General features: G+C 39.9%; 1 protein-coding gene and 2 long non-coding RNA genes across 4 annotated transcripts; 1 reads left to right on the top strand and 2 right to left on the bottom strand.

Annotated features, from left to right (window-relative positions):
- The first annotated feature begins 834 nt into the window (after positions 1–834).
- Positions 835–17112, top strand: LOC110069655 (uncharacterized). Of its 2 annotated transcripts, XM_089284399.1 has the most exons (9): positions 835–1304; positions 1987–2131; positions 6169–6225; positions 6727–7016; positions 8127–8701; positions 9372–9531; positions 10372–10416; positions 12647–13287; positions 16910–17112. In XM_089284399.1, exons 1-9 carry the CDS (start codon positions 1295–1297, stop codon positions 17066–17068), a joined length of 2082 nt encoding a protein of 693 aa, XP_089140525.1. In that variant the 5' UTR covers positions 835–1294; the 3' UTR covers positions 17069–17112. The 2 variants fall into 2 exon arrangements, with proteins under 2 accessions (XP_089140525.1, XP_089140526.1); XM_089284400.1 differs by lacking the exon at positions 10372–10416.
- Positions 3968–6188, bottom strand: LOC149114802 (uncharacterized). Its single transcript, XR_016205909.1, has 2 exons — positions 6107–6188; positions 3968–4131 (listed from the first exon to the last, which is right to left on the bottom strand). It is a non-coding gene; the product is annotated as an uncharacterized LOC149114802 (long non-coding RNA).
- On the bottom strand, positions 8057–16916 carry LOC149114801 (uncharacterized). Its single transcript, XR_016205907.1, has 2 exons — positions 16718–16916; positions 8057–8278 (listed from the first exon to the last, which is right to left on the bottom strand). It is a non-coding gene; the product is annotated as an uncharacterized LOC149114801 (long non-coding RNA).
- Positions 17113–17240: the final 128 nt, after the last annotated feature.

Below are 17240 nucleotides of genomic sequence, written 5' to 3'. Positions count from 1 at the left end.
AGGTTCCAAAGATTTAGTAAGTTTAATGTAGGATCAAGATGTTTGGATACATTGTACGATCGTTTCTAAGGTTAATTTTATGTGGAAAAGCTCGGACAAATGTAAGTTGTTGTTTTGTATTTTGCCTGCAGCCTTGTAAGATTTCTCCTTTAATTTTTTACCTTAAACATTTACGCTTTGTTGTATTTTCGTAGTTTTAGATTGTTCGTAATTAAATACTGAAATCCAAGTTCTGTCCAATTGTTTGGGTTTCAGGGGCACCCAACGGATCGTTTCGGTAAATTATCTGTTCGGAAGGCCTTTAATCCCCTCTGATTTTCTGAAGAGAATTGTTACCTCGAACTTTCGTGATATGAGAAATTTAATGTCTGTTGTTTTCGGATTGTAAAAAATGTCGTTTTGGGTAGCGAAAAAAGGTCAGCTATCATTTTCGGCAAGGCGATAAGACCTAAGATTTTCGGGGAATAGACAATAAATTCGAGAATACTCAAGTTCCCCTAGAATAACCGAACAGACAAAATTTTTCTAGCGCAACCTAACATTAACCTTCAGAGCTTTAAAAGTACTCCAAATAGCCTAAAACAGCGTTTAAAAGCATTTGAGAGAAAGCGGTCGTTGGGTGCACCTGTGGTTTGGTCCGTTCGCCTCAGTGAAACAAAATCAACTGAAATCTTCTGAGAATTCTGGTCATCCGTCATTCTGCCACGACAAACTATAGCATGTGACAGAAGCATATCACCTAGACTAGGTGATATGCTTCTGCATGTGATTACTGAACTACATCTGAGTGGGATTTTTAACGGGGTCGGTACATTTCGCTGACCCCTAGTCCATGGACCTGGTCCATGTACTACTTGAATGGACTACCCATGGACTACCCTGTGTTTGTCGATCGATCGCATCTTTTGTTCGGGTTCTAACATCGTTAAATTTATGTTTGCCACAAATTTCAGGGTAGTCCATTTAGGGTAGTCAATGGGTAGTCCATTCAAGTAGGCCATGGACCATGTCCATTGGGGTAGTCCATGGACTATAGGGGTCAGTGAAATGTACCAACTCTTTTTAAAGCGATAACATTGATAAGAAGCGAACAAAAGTATTTTGATTTAGCGACGATCGACGTGCGCCGAACCGTGAAACCCTCCAAGGTGTAATCAAAACATGCGTTGCCTTTCATCCCAATGATCTCCGCCTGATTCAAATTATCCGTGTCTTGACACGTTTTTTGCATCATTCCTCATCGTGTAAAACGGCAAAACGACATGGCTCGCATCTCGCGAAGAAAACACTAACTATGGAGCAAGGTGAGTTTATTTTAATCAAGCTAGACTAGAATTAGTCCACGTTCACAAAACAACTGTAGAACCAGCAGAGTATCGAACCTGAGAAATATTATCACGGACAGAGATGACGCACTTCCCAGAATGCATAAACAAAGAACTGATTTGAAATCAGACACAAAATGCTTTCGTAAAACGCATTTCTGGAATGTTTCATTGGAGGGTTCAGTGGCACAGTGAGAACGATGCACTGTATTTTGGTTAGAGACCTAAAACGGTTTTTTTAGCTCGATTTTACTCAAAACTCCACTGTATTTTCTGCGACATCAAGAAAGCTGATAATAAGAAATTTTCCCCTTGATCTCGACCTCTGAATTTCTTTTGGCAAATAATCACCGAGTTTGTAAAGAAATTTGCGGGTTTTTCTTTAACACATCTTTGCCAAAAATAACCATTGAACTAACTCTGCAACAAATTCTGGATCCATGACTGAGTTCATGACCGGGTTATGGTTAAAATAATAATAATAATAAAATTAATTTAAACCGCTCCCAATTTGAGAGATTTCGCCACCACTTGGAATTTATTTTAATCCTGATTAAACATCAGCTTTTCCGTTTTCTGCACCGACCTGATTTTAGCCTGGTTAAAATGAACATATTGAACCTGCGTGACATTTTTTCATACTTTCATTGCAACCCTACAGTATGGATTAAAGGAGATTGCTGGCCTCCTTATGGAGAAATCGTTACCAGATATCCTCTTCGTGGTGCTACTAAATTGAACGTCTTTGTGGATTGTGTCGAGGGACAATCAGAGTTAACCTTTGGATTAATATCCCCGGACGAGAGGTATCTTCAGTTTCCATTTATCCATTCACTCTTTCATCATTTACCGATTTTTTTTTTGTATAAAGCGCTAATGATAATAGACTAAAATACCACTGAGTTGAAGCATAACTGGCTGAATGTTTTCAAGGTCTACTCCAGTAATCACAAGACAACATTCTGACAGTGAAGGCAGTGACTCATAAAATATAATCCATAGCATATGATATAAATATATAAAAACATAGGCACGCAAGGCGTGCGAGAGTTATTTTTTTGCGAACTAGAAGTCTCTGGAGATAGGAACATTCACAACCCACACTGTGATTGGTGTGACACGCTCACATGCATAACTCCCTCACGCCCCGATCACATAGCCCTTCCAACCCCTTAGGGGAATTGTTACTCAAATGTACGAGAAGAGAAGTTTAAGAGAAGTTTTCGCAGTAAGTTTACCCTTTTTATACAACACAACGTAACAACACTACATCACCAAAAATAGAAAGAAGGAGAAAAATAGCTCTCTGACACGTTGAAAGTCTGATTTAATTAAATTGCACTTTAACTTGACGTCACGCAGTCTTCAAAGAACATTTGAACAGTTTTCATACTTTTTACTTTTAAAAATATCGGACTGAAATGAATGTCATCAAATAAAACTATTAAACTGTTACTGCAGAGACGTAAAAACAGTCTAGAAATAAAAGCTTCTTTTTTTGTTTAATATCCTGAGAACAATAGCCGATAACTTGTAAGCTCTAATTGAATTTACTTCCATATGAAGAACAAAAGTGTTAAGTTACCATTTATAACATAAGATAGCAAACATCTCGTGGAAACAAGTGGTGACGATTCGTCAACTCCAGTGAATTTACTCCCTTGTGAAAAACAAGAGTGTCAAATTACCCTTTGTAACTAAAAAATAAAAATATCTCGTTATATTTGCATAAAATAAGAACAAAGCAATCGTTACCTGCACTTACTATTGTAAACGTTAGAACTGCTTCAAATCTAAATAGTCTCGTCTCCTCTAAAAATGATGTTACTAAAACTGGGAACGGTGTGCAGCGGTAACCGGCTTGAGAATTCAAAATGGCGGACAAAGGAAAAGAAAAGACTCGAAAAGGGAACAATTTGAGGAAGTATGAGGAAGTGTTATGGTTGTAAACGCGAGTTTCTATCTGCTGTGTCACCAGATGACCAGTACGTTCTTGTTAGAGCAGAGTCCGATTGGTTCTGGGATAAACAAAGCATGAAATGCCGCCTGGGGAGAATATCGAATCATTATTATCACATGCCATCCCAATCGGTCAGGCCATTTCATGCTTTGTTTATCTCAGTACCAATCGGACTCTGCTCTAACAAGAACGTACTGGTCATCTGGGGACGAAGCCGGTAGATACTTACATTTACAACCGTAACACTTCGTCACATTTCCCGAAATTGTTCCCTTTTCTTTTCCTTTGTCCGCCATTCTGAATTCTCAGGCGGGTTACTGCTGTACACTCGTTCCCAGATTCCCGTTCCCCGTTCCCCGTTCCCCGTTTCCCGTTTCCCGTTACCAGTTTTAGTAACATCCCTCTAAAACATGTCCTAAGATCTAGAAGCGACGATTCGTGACCTCTAATTGAATTTACTCCTTGTGAAAAACAAAAGTATCAAGTTACCTTTGTAATTAAGAATAAAGATATCTCGTACCATTTGCATACTAGTAACTCATGAACTGCTTCAAAACTCAAGACTCATCTCGTTCATAACTAGCCACCACTACACTGAAAATTATGCACTCTAAAACAACCCAATGTATGTATGGAACTGTCCCACTCCCCTCCAAACCGGACTAAAAATCACAAACCGGCAACATACACGTCACTCTTTATTTTTCAATTACCAAAGTCCTTGCGTTTAATACAATAAAACGCCCAATACTTCATATAATTCACTAAAGTTATCTTGAACAAGAATAATTTCCTTTTTCTTCTACTACAATTCGTGCTGGCTGTTAACGCAAAAAAGCGAAAACCCTGATGACATAAAAGAGAAAAGATTTAGTTTCATTTAAAGCGTATCTTCTCATTCCAGAGGTAAACAAGAACCATTATAATTGCAAAATCGTCACAGAATAATATCTTTTTGTTCTGTTGACGAAATTAATCGTAGTCTCTTCGCTTTTCACATTGAAACTTATCAATGGATGTTGAAATTAACGATACGCCCGGAACACTTATGACGAACTCTGCAGCAATATTTAGGTTTCAATACAACACGCAAACGATTTGAACCTGGTCACAACCTCTTCACATTCCCAGTAGTGCATTCCGCCCCCCTAAAATACAATTGTTCCTATCATAGAAACCACATTAACATTTTTTTTCATTCACATCTTAAACCTAGTAGTAGGGCGGCTTGGTTCCTTGCCCCCGAGTGGGGGATAGGGCCGGAGTAGTAGGGCGGCTAAGACTCATTTAATTTAAAACCTTAGCTAATGGGAAAAGCTCACCCTTCATCGCGTGCTCGTAGTCATATGCCAAACAATATGTTTCTTTGACTGATTATCCAATTGGAAATGATTATCAAACCCGCTCAAAAAATCCTCAGCCTAACCCACAGAAAATGTTGAAGTAAGCCCAACATGTGAATGCTTCCTCCTCTTTTATTGAAGAATAAATATGGCCATTCTGAACTCTATCGGGATCAAATCTTCTCACAGACCATTTATCTTTACAACAAGAAATTTGATTGGCTGTTCATAGTAGATCCAATCTGATTGGCGTGATATACATACATCTCTCACTCACTCACTCACTCACTCACTCACTCACTCACTCACTCACTCACTCACTCACTCACTCACTCACTCATCCATTGACTCGTCCATAACATACCCCAGACGCGCCGACTAAGAGGTATTTTTCTTGACAAAAAAATAACTCAATGACAGTATTATTAGCAGAATCTTAATACAGTCGACTCCCGATAACTCGAACCTTCAAGGGAAATTGATATGAAAAAGGTTCGAGTTATCGGGAGTTGAGAACAAATGACTGGAAATAGGGAAAACACGGTGTTTATAGTTTTTCTATTCATGCAGTGCACATTTTAATCAAATTTAATTACAGAATAGAGAAGTCGTGTGAAAATAAAACAATACATCTCTAAATTACAGTATAAAGCGGAACATAACGTGATGTGAAAAATGGGAAAGAAAAGGAAAGCAGCATGGAGAAGTCCAGGAACTGTGAACTATACAGGTTTTTTTCACACGGATGCTTCAAAATAAATTTAATGTTTTTGACTACAATACACTGTTTGTTTTGACTTGTCACGTATTGACAAACATGGTTCGAGTTATCGAGGGTAAAATTATACAGAAAATGACCCGAAGGGAAACGAAAATTGCTTCAAGTTAGCGGGTGGTTCGAGTTATAGAGGGTTCGAGTTTCCTAGGGTAAAATTGTCGGAAATCCAGGGGAAATCGATTTTGGTTCGAGTTAGCGTGAGGTTCGAGTTAGCCTGGGTTCGATTTATCGGGTAAAAGGTAAAGTTTGCATGCGAGCCAAGTGGCCCGATTAATCGGGAGTCGACGGTAAAAGAAAAAACGATTGTACATGACAAATCTTCAAAACTGACTTACATTATATCGCCCAGCACAAAATTTTACGATCAGAAGCTTTCACCGATTCTGATGATGTTTTAGCCTGTGAACAGGCTCTGGCTGACAGACTCTAACCGCGGCTAGAAGGGCTGAGAAGGAACTGGTTGAGAGTTAAGTGGCGGAGGAAGGAATGGTGTGGCAGGCTCTCTCCTTCGCTCTCCTTTCACTCCTTTCTCTTCTCTCCCCTTTCTTCCCTCTTTCTCTTAGCGACATCCTCGACTAGAGAGCATGTTCACAGGCTAATTGTGTTTCAGATTGCGTATCTGAGACTAGCGTGAGTCACGAATCTCGCGTGACGGGTGTGAATCTCGTTACTTTGCAAAGTTTTAAGTTGAAAACCTCACCAAACGTCTTTGAAGTGCGAAGGAAGCTAACGGGTTGTGTTTTGCCTCTTATTTCCAATGAGATCTCCGACGCTAGGCATACAGAACGGAGAACATCTTCGACTAACTGGAAAGCTCTGGTAAGTATTTCTCTGAAAGATTGCAATCAATCAATCAATCAATCAATCAATCAATCAGTCAGTCAGTCAGTCAGTCAGTCAGTTAATCAATCAATCATTCAATCAATGACTTTATTTAAGTATCAGAATATATAGCCGAGGGCGAAGACTCTTTGCTAATTGAGGACACACACAAGAAGAATTATAAAAATGAAATTGACTTTTTATTCTTCTTTCCTATGGAATTTTACTGTATTCACATGAATTTTTTATACGTTCAAACTAAAGTGTTCAAATACTTTTCGTATAGCATTAACGATAGATCATCAAATATATTCGTTATTGCTACAATTTGCGGTCTGCTTAATCAAGTGGTTGAGGTTTTATAACAATGCCGACAAAGACAGTTCTGCAATTGCAGGAAATACACCACTTATTTTATTGATAGTAGATTGAGTGATTTTGCTGGATTACCCACCAACAAAAGAGCCCGTAAGGGGAGTCTATGTTTTTTCACTACAGGGCGTGGAACAGTAAGCATAGAAGAATCTTCAACAAACCGTTTGACTCCAGGACAAGTTATGGTTCATCCTTACAAATAGTGCAATTCTATGACAAAGACATTGGGGTCGGAAGTGTCTTGTACGTTAAACGTGACCTAAAGACCAACCGCATCCACTTTGTTATCAATGGCAAGAAAGGAGGAGTTTCTTTTAGCAGCGGCGCACCGGACTTCTGCTTTGGATATGTTCGCTTGAAAACAATGGACAGTAACAGTAAAATCCAAGTCACAGTGCTGCCGGAGTTAGAAGGTAATAGATCACCTAACCAAGGTCTAACAAAGGTTTTTCATAAGTAAAGCACTTTTAGGGAGGCTGGTAACAGTTTCCAGCAATTTTCCACAGCTCTACTTTGACGATTGAATATTTGCACAGTTTAACAAGTGATATCGCATAAATGCCCAGCCTGTAATGAACCACTAAGGTAATCTTTATGGTATAATAGGTTACCATAGCAACAGTACAACCTGTTAAAATAACTCTAAACAAGCTCAGTGACTCCTTTTTTTAATATTGAACTGTAATAAGCATAATTGGAGCTAAGTTTTGACAAACTTTAAAAAAATTCTGTCTAGGGGGTTCAGAGCAACCTTAAATTTTCAAAAACTCAATTGATTAGAAGTTGCTATTGCTGTTGCTATATTGATGTTGTCGCTGCAGTTGCTGTTGAAGCGGTTGCTTCTACCGCTGCTATGTCTGTTGCTATTAAAGGTAATGTTTCTAGTGTTGCTAATCCTAGTGCGTGTAAGGTTGATGTTTTGTTGGTTATTTAAATCCACGTCCCAAAGTAATTAAAAAAAACCTACACTTGTGGCTAAACCAGTAAATATAAATCCAAACCACTCCACACCAGACCACAAAAATACCACACCACTCCACAACAATCTACACCAGACCACACTTCACCACTCAACACCACACCAACACCACACCACCACCACACCACATGCACGTACACCACACTACACCACCACACCGCACCGCACCGCACCGCACCGCACCGCACCGCACCACACCACACCACACCACTCTACACCACACCTTACCCCACACCTTACCCCACCCCACTCCACCGCACCCCACCACACCACACCATAGCACACCGCTCCACACCACACTACTCCACACAGCACTGCAGCATCACACCAGACCACTTTACACCACCTCACTCCACTCATCCTCACTCCACACTACCCACTCTTACCCCCACGATATCATTTCATACCAGACCATTCCACTCCCCTCTAGACAACAACTTAACTCATTGCACCACATCAGCTTACGTTAAGAGCTTGGTTTCACTATTTGTTATTTGAGTTTCTTTGTTCTGAAAATTAAGATTTTCTTGGTAATGCTCTTCAGAGACACCCCTGCTCAGCCAATACAGCATCAGCCCACATCATGTGCGTGGAATCTGCCTCCTAATAAATAACATACCAGACTTGTTGGAAGCTGAGAAGCAGCTTACGGACCTGTTCAAGTATCTCTCCTTTGACGTGCAAGTCCGACGCAGTCTGAAAAGGAACCAAATTAACGAGGTCGCTGAAGAGTTTGCAAACAAAGATCACAGCAAATTCGACTCATTTGTCTGCATTGTCATGTCATTTGGTCAAGGTAATGACATTAATGGTGTCGATGGAAGGAAGGCAAGCCTTGAGGAGGTGATGACCGAGTATACGGCAACAAACTGTCGAACTCTACGGTGTAAACCCAAGCTGTTTTTTGTTCAGCGATTTACAGTCTTGAAACCCTCTAAATTTGAGCATGGTTTAACCCAATCGCAGTGTTGCACAGATAAAGGGGTGGAGATGCGATCGCTTTGTCCCCGTACCAATACCTTCGGACGTAATTGTCCAGAAGAAGCCGACTTCCTGCTAGCCTGTGTGACCTCAGCAATTTGCAAAGCCAATCCAGGACCGGATGCTTTGTTTATTCAGGTTAGAAGTTTCGTAAAATGATTGAGAGGGCCCTTTGCAGTTAACGACCACATAGTACAAAATCTGCCATTTCTAAACTTGGCTGGTTGATGTTTGGAATGGAGGCTATGGCAGCTTTTTGCCAATCGGCATAACACTGAGATTTTGTGTCATGTGAACATTAGTTGATTGAGGCTGCGGTTTTCAGCAGTGATGTTGCTAACAGTGGCGGATCTAGGGAAACGGCCCGGGGGGCCTAGCCCCCCTCTTATTTTGGGTAAAAAAAGAAAAAATCACAGACGGAAGAAAAGCCAGCATGGCAGGCAAAACAAATCGCCCCTCCCCCTCCCCCCCCCCCCCCCTCCCCCGCTATCTCAAGGTCTGGATAAAAAATAGTTTTAAAGCTTTTGGGGTACACAAGGAACGTTGCTTACTTCTTAGTTATAGACTAATGTGCAACTGGAAGTGGTCGCAGTTTCACTACAGGGTTGTCTTGTTTTTGGCGGGTCTAATTTTTAACAGTAATGTTTCAGTTCCAAACGACTTTAAAGCTATATGTTTATTACGACATGCTCTTAGGAAAAAACTTCATCAGCTGCATCAACCACGGTTGGCCAGAGTTGAGACGTTGGTAGCCATAAAATACGCCCAGTGTGTCTATATTTATTTTGTATACTTTTTTATCGAACAGGTGTTGATCGAGACCATTAGAAAGTATTGGGATCGCTACCACCTGCTTGATATTTTGACAAAAGTGAATGAGTGTATGGCAGACAAACAAAGTCCAAACGGAGTCAATGCCGTCCACGTGCCATACCTGAATCATACTCTGAGAAAAGACATGCACCTAGGTAAGCATGAAAATCATGGATGGATTGTTAAAGGCATGTCAATAGATAAAGTTAAAGGTGAATGTGGAATAGGCTATTTTACAGTCGTGTGCTCATTTACCTGGCCTATGAATGCAAGCCAGGCTTGAACTTGCTTTGATACAAACCTCTCTGCTTTTGTCATGAAAATACACCTGGTTAGAATTAGAACAACTTGTTTTACACGACAAAAGCAGTGAGGTCTGTATGAAAACAAAAGGCGCTTTCCATTCAATGAAAATTCCGGTTTGCATTTCCGGACATTTCCGGCAGTGACGAATGTAACAATTTAACAATTTAACGATTTACGGAAAAGAGTAAACCGAAATTTTCAGAATTTCCGTCCGATTTTATTCCGTTTGATTTTCCCGGATTTTCGGTTGAATGGTTCGCTTTTCGTAAAATTCAATATTTTCCAGATTTTCTGGAAACTTTTGTAGGAAATTTTCGTACCATTTGTAGAATTATAATTTAATTTCCTTCAAAAAAGATCAATCTTTCTGGCAAATTTGGGGTTTTTCATAAAACCTAAAAATTGCTTTAAAGTTGGATGACGCTGAATGCCTAGCTATTATGATTAGTCTTATCGGGAATGAATTATCCGATATTTATTCTAAACATTCTATTGGAACTTTGTGAAAAACGAGAAAATGTCCCATTTTGTAACATAATGGTCTTCAGTTTTCTGCACACTAATGCTGACAGTGTACGATAGCTCAGCCAACCAGATTATTTAAGCTTATGTTGTAATATAAGAAGAAAATCAACGTCATAAGGTTTAAAATAACCTGAACTTAAACAACCATATGTTTCCCTCTGTAGCTTTGGCACCCTCTCCAGACCGACGCTCAGCCTCTACAAATCCAGGTACACCTTTGAGAAACACAAACTGCATGCATTCAAATTAAATGCCTTTATGTAAGCAATACAACATAAACTTGGCTAATAAAAACTGTCTTAGGTTTTCATTCCTTGTTCTGCTCACGTAATGAACGAAGAAGTGACTGGTTACGTCGACCGTACATTAGGAGCTTAATTTTCGACATACAAATTCTCCGTAAAGCACGCCGTCTTCAGATAGGTTGTATTAGTACTTACTTTCGGATTCAACAGCCTTTTCCTATCGCTACTTTCGGAGGGTCGCTACTTTCGGAGGTTCGATACTTTCGGGTAGCTAAAACGTGTACCTTACCTGGGCTGTTCGAAGTTACGGTAATAAAATCGCGACAAATGTGAAAACGTACACACTTTTTTATTTGGAGAAACTTATTGCATGTTATTGTTTTGAATAACAATTCGAAAGAATCAGTCTTTGAATAATCTACGTTAGCAACAGAGAAAACAACAGAGAAATTAAAAAGCATCTTGCAGCAGGTACATTAGCCTTGCTTCCTCTCGTAGCAAAGAGTAAAGTGCAACCTTTCGACGTTGCATTCAATTCAGAATTCAAGAGGTCAGTTGACAGACAGGCCACAGAACACATTGTTTCACACCCAGTGCTGTTTGTTAGTGGAAAGTTAACTGCTGGTGGTCGACGGATTTTTTTTACTAAATGGGTAAGACAGGCATGGCAGGAAACCTCATGCCGCCGTCCTAAGATCACCATGGTCCGTTCTTTTGTTAAGTGTGGCATTGCCCTCCCAACTTCGGGAAACAGGAATACCGAGAACAATATTGATGGATTGGCTGACTATAGCATTGGCGGGGGTCTGCCGATGTCGAGAAAATTACCCTGCCGTAATTTAGGATCCAAGTGGCACAACCTGTGCATAAAATGAACTGTCAGTGTTTTAATGCATAAGAAGTCCTTTTCGCGGTCACAGGTAACTTTATTAATAAGTTCTGTTTTTAGATGTGAGCAGATACATATGAAAAGAACTGGTCGGTAGTTTTGTTACTGGAGAAAACAGTTCTATCATCCCTATCACGTCTGTAATAATATACATAAAAAAAATGACTCGATTCTGATCGGCTGAGAGCAGTGCAGTTCAACTGTAACACCAGTGCAAAATGTGTAATACCAGTGCAAAAAGTGTAACACCAGTGCAAATTACAAATCATAATCGTGGATTATGATTGGCTGAGAGCCAATCGGAAATTTTCTAAGCCAATGATATTACGTAAATTGGTGACGAAAATTTTGTGCGGAAACTTTGAAAAGAGTTTTCTCGAATGAGAAAAAATAGCTTCCAGAAAGATCTTCCGGCACTTCCTCCACTGGAATATTTCCATGGTTATATTATTAATAAGTAATCATACGGTTTTTTTCAAAGAGCTTAAATTGCACTCGCCGAAGCGGCTTGTGCAATTTAAGCTTTTTGAAAAACTCACTCATGCAAATTAATTCCAAATTGAGCTTGAAACCGTATGATTACCTATACTAACGGGTATTCAGAGAGGAAAGAAATACTCTTTGAAAACAAAATGTAATGTACTTTCAGAGTTATGTATTGTCCTTTGAATAGGAATGTCAAAGACCATTATAATCATTAAAAATAAACCTGGGATCAGCTTGGTATAGCCTTCCATTACTTCTTGCTAAAAGAGGGAAATTACTTTGCAGGTCGCTACTTTTAGAATTTCTCGGGGGGGTCGCTACTTTCGAGATTTGCTAACACCTGTAAAATTTTATCGTTACTTTCGAGGGGTCGCTGTTACTTTCGGAAGTTTAAGGTAATCGGGAGAATTTGTTCAAATAGTGAATGGTGATTACTAATGAGCTGCGTGTTTGAGGTTTTGAAGCTGACTTGAATCATTAATGTGACACTTATTTGCCGCACTAGGGCTTCATCACTGGGATAGCACCGCCCTAGATCGATCAGTTGTGAACAAGCTTTGTTAGTAAAAGGTTTTTTTACACGACTTTATGATTAAAACAGGGCAGTAGAAATTTAGCCGGTACTATTTGACTTTGAGAATATTGGGCTGGCAATAAAACCAACTAATTGGCTACTTTTTTGGTCGGCTCGATCAGCTCACTTGTCTTAGTCGCGTAACTGCAGTACTGTTAAAATATCTTGTTGTTATCAGGAGAATTTCAAGCTACATCACTCCTAGGAATTAAAGATATTCAATAACACAGACTATCAATTTACAGATGTGGCCCAGCGGAATCGCTATGAGCTCGAAAAGCGTCCCCGTGGGTATTGCGTCATAATAAACAACGTCAAGTTCAGAGACAGCGTATATGATCGTTCTGGAGCCGAAGAAGATGAAAGAAGTCTCAAAAAGATCTTCCATGATCTCTTCTTTACGGTTATTGTCGAAAGAGATTTAACGAAACATCAGATGGAGAATGTGGCGGAGAAGTATGGGGCTCAGACAGACCATAGCACTTTTAATGCGTTTGTGATGATCGTCATGTCACATGGTGGGGATGGTGACTGCATTATGGGTGTGGACGGAAGGGAGACGTCAGTGAAGAATTTGATGGTCGAGTTCCAAGAACCCAAGTGTCCATCACTAAAGAAAAAACCCAAGGTATTTATCATCCAAACCTGCAGGGGGTCACTAGATCAAGTGTGCAAGAAGCCAAGCTTCCCAGCTGGTGAAGTTTTTTCACAGGCAGTGACATCGACGCCTACTGAGGAGGATGACGAACTTTACGATTCTTTTTTACCCGACTCCACTCTTCCGAGGAGTGTGTTTCCTCGAGAGTTTGATTTTGTCTTGGCCTTTGCTACTGTGCCAGGTTACGTATCCTACCGGTCTCCAAAGGGCGGCACCTTCTTCATACAGGTGAGAAATATAAACATTTACTTGTCAGCTTTTTTCAGTAATTGTAATTCACGATGATCGAGAAAGCGCAAAGTGCCCTGAAGTTCTCATAGTTTGTTATCCTGGGTGCCAGGCGAATTTTTTCCGAGGTCCAAGAGTACGTCGCCAGCGACCAGAGAGCCGAGGACGGGGAAATACCTCTGGTGGAACCTCAGTTCCATGCTTGAATAGTGTCTGGTTTCTCATCAAACCAGTTTTGTCCAAACTGTTTGTTTTCATTCAAGTGTCACAGCAAATCGTATTACTTTACATTTCAAAGGAATATAGGCTGGCAAAAAAACAAAACAAAACAAGGCTCTACGAATCTCTTCCGTCGATACTAGTAGTTTTTTTCGGATCTGCAACAGTAATGTATTGATTTCGAGTTTCGGGAAGTTTTATTTATTCTAAAAGAAAAGGAGACGCTATAACAGGACGTTTCGGCGTCACCTTGTCTCCATTATCAAATTCAGATTTAAGTCGCTCAGTTCAGCTATACACTGCTCAGGTGTTAACCCTTTCACTGCAAAATTTCCACAAAAAAAATACCGTTTTTAACTGTTAAATGAGTTTTTTTGGCTGCCATGACGCTAAATGGACCTTAGTTTTGCTGAGAAAGCTATTTTTTACCAAAAAGATAGATTTCCCCAAGATTAGGTACCAAAACGTACAATATTTTAATTTGGCGCACGCGTATAAGCCATATTTGGACCTTGGAAAACATTCCTCTGCACCCAGGGCACTATTTTGTGTAATTACGAAAGAACCCTTGTATTATATAAACCATTTTCAATTCATAAATGACTGCCAGTTATAAATTCTTTTGTAAGTACTGAAATTACCCTGACTAACTTCGTTTTTGAGTTGATAATTAAAAAGACTTTTTTTTCTCTCAAACGAGTTTAATGAGGCTAATTTAAATGCATACAAAAGAAATAAAATTGGGGGCCATTTATGAAAAGGTTCCATTTTGTACAGTCACAGTTCTTGAACAGGGCATTTGGCCTAGACCTGTGCATCTCTCCACCCAGATGTGCTGAAGAGTTTGATAATGACACACTTTTGCGATAAAGTAACACGCCTTTTAGGAGTAGTAGCAATAGTCTTAGTCAGGTCCTGCTAAATAACGGCAGTTAGCGCTGTTAGCACTGCTACGCGACCTTCGAAATCAAAACGCTCTTTACAATACACTTCGACGAATCAAACAGTGGTACCCTATATGGAATACTGGTCTGTAGAAACGTGTTCACACTCACAGCGAAAATGTCGGGACGAGCGGAGACCCGAGGAAAGCTCCCATATAAGAAGGGCGAGGTTACTCGTCGTACCTTTTAGTCGGTTAAAAATCCTGTTTTGGTACCTCTAAGGGTATTCAGCCTCAAAAGATCCACAGTTGGAGCTTTTGCAGTACCTTTTAGTGTATTTAGCCGAAAACATATTCATTCAAAGTGGCTTATAATATATAACTGACATTATTATATGGCTAGCTCCATGAGCGAGCAAGATGAATCAAATCCTGCGCTGTGATTGGCTACCCGATTGGGCAAGATGGCGCTATCTTGCCCGCTGGGGACTACCCGCCGTGTCCCGCAAGAAAAATTTCCCCGAAAGCCATATAATAAATCCTTTATTGACCAAGCTTGTTCGGTCGAGATGGCTTGATGTTGGCCTCGTTCTTTTTTTGCGAGTTTATGGACCGAGACGGAGTCGAGGTCCATGAACACGCAAAAAAAGAACTTGGCCAATATCCAGCCATCTTGACCTCACACCTGGTCAATAACCCATACTTAATTACATAGTTTGTGATATTGGAACAATGTTTCTAGTGTTGATCTATAGGGACAATCTTTTTAAGTTATTTGTTTTTTTCTTTTGATCTTCTAATTTATTTTATCACTGATTGTCATGCATTTTACTTTTTATTTTGATGTAAATATGATTAGAATTTTTTTTTTTTTGTGAATAGTTTTTATAAATAATTTCCTAACGCGCATGTGAACATATCCACATGTTAATATGGGCTATAAAAGTACCATCATCATCATCATTATTATTATTATTATTATTATTATTGTCATCGTCCTCACGTAATGTTTGCTTAGAGTCCTTAGGGCCGAGACCAGACCATGGTCCTGGGGCACTAGGGATAGCCAGTTTTTAGCTTGATAGCACCCTCCTCAAAATGTGTGCTGTACCTAGCAAGGTTATCTTTTGTAGTTCACTGATGCTTATTTGGCCGGGAATTCTTCCAAGATAACTGTACTCACGACCTCGGTCAAGATTCTCCCACACAGACCTTCTGCTCCGTTAATAAGAGCTAATTATAATCCATCAAATATTTTCACTCCCGCGCGATTGATCTAAACACGTCACGTGACCGAACATTTCCCAGCTAAAACTGGGGAATATCCGAGAATATTCCCCTATTTTCAAAACTGCGCGTGTTGCGAAAAATATTTGAAGGATAATGAACACGATAGCCTCCATTTGGCGCGAAAATATGCTCAGATATTTGTCCTTGGACATTATCTGTTCGTCGAAGCTCACAGTTTTCCTCGAGCTACACTCTCGGAAAACTGTTCGCTTCTCGGAACAGATAATGTCCGCGGACAAATATCCTAGCATATTTTCGCGCCAAATGAAGGCTATTGTTTACATAATCCCCGAGACGAAGTCTCGGGGATTATTCGACAATATTCACTGAGCCTGAGGCGAATAATTGTTTCAGTATAATTTCAGAGCTGAACAACAGAGAATAACGGACTAAAACTTAAACACAGAGACGAAATTGTTCGTTTGCATACACGTATGCAGCCGTGTAGTTTTAATAATAAGCTTACATGTACATCGATTGTCAATCAGTTTACTCATCGAGTTCGGCAGTAAAACAAACAAACAAAACACTACGAAAAATAAATTCATCCGGCACCATTGTTTTATCGCTGTTGGCGTCATTCACAGTTGTCATCATCCTCTCAAAATGAGTAGCTTTAGTTTGGAGAAAAAGCGATTTCCGTCAATCTATCTGACCTGCTGGCGATCAACGTAACCACTGCGTTTACGATTCTTAACTAGCTTGAACACGAGTTCTTCAAAGGATTTTTGGTCCAAGGGCGACAGTAGTCATTTTGAAAATTCTCAATCCTTTCAAATATCCTGGAGTCAGAGTGATGTCTCCCGAATAAATGAAAACTTCATTCACCAACTGTCCACCATGTTTACTTGCCGAGATAACAAAGGTGGCGAGCTTAGTAGCCACGCCTTAAAAATGTTATATAAACTGCCTGGCGCGGTTTATATAAAGTCATATAAGGGATCGCTGAACCAATCAGATTACTGAAAACTCTTTGTTGAGCTCAGTAATTATACTAAAAAAATAATAGCTACCTTCGCTGTTCACATTTAAACTTACCAACATTTTCGTCGTCAGTTGGAAGCCACCTCCCTTCGCAGACATGAAAGGTACCACTGTTTGATTGACCGAAGTCTATTGCAATGAGTGTTTTAATTTTGAAGGTTGCCTAGCAGTGGAAACAGTGGTAAGTTTGCTACTTAGTACGTCTTATTAGCATTGTAAGTTTTCTTGTCTACCCGCTTAAATCAGTCTCTGGTCAAGTTTATTGGAGAACATCGTCACCGTCATCACTTTCTTGAGATCCTGATGAAAGTCACTGATCTGGTGGTGCAGAAACAGAGCCACAAGAAGTCTGTTATTCAAGTCCCAGCTTCTATGCATACACTGACAAAATTTCTGTACTTGTGAAAGAGAACAGAGGCCGAGCCATTGCAAGTTGAGTAGGAGTTCGTGTAAGTAATCGGAGTATTTCGTAAGTATTCAGTGATCCCAAGAATTGTTAAAGTACACCGTAAAAAACTATTTCTAACAGTCAGTCATGACACCTATTTTGTTCAAAAAATGGTGCAAAATCACAACT

Source organism: Orbicella faveolata, unplaced genomic scaffold (genome assembly GCF_042242905.1).
Source record: "Orbicella faveolata isolate gen_17 unplaced genomic scaffold, um_ofav_v1 contig_13, whole genome shotgun sequence".
Taxonomy (NCBI): Eukaryota; Metazoa; Cnidaria; class Anthozoa; order Scleractinia; family Merulinidae; genus Orbicella; species Orbicella faveolata.
Note: the sequence above shows the minus strand (reverse complement) of the source record. Positions and strands in the feature narration are given on the sequence as shown.

What these genes read in the sequence shown, in the direction of transcription:
- LOC110069655 (XM_089284399.1), top strand. An exon ending in AGTGCTGCCGGAGTTAGAAG is followed by an intron (nt 7,017 to 8,126) that starts GTAATAGATCAC and finishes AATGCTCTTCAG; the next exon opens with AGACACCCCTGCTCAGCCAA. An exon ending in CGGATGCTTTGTTTATTCAG is followed by an intron (nt 8,702 to 9,371) that starts GTTAGAAGTTTC and finishes TTTATCGAACAG; the next exon opens with GTGTTGATCGAGACCATTAG.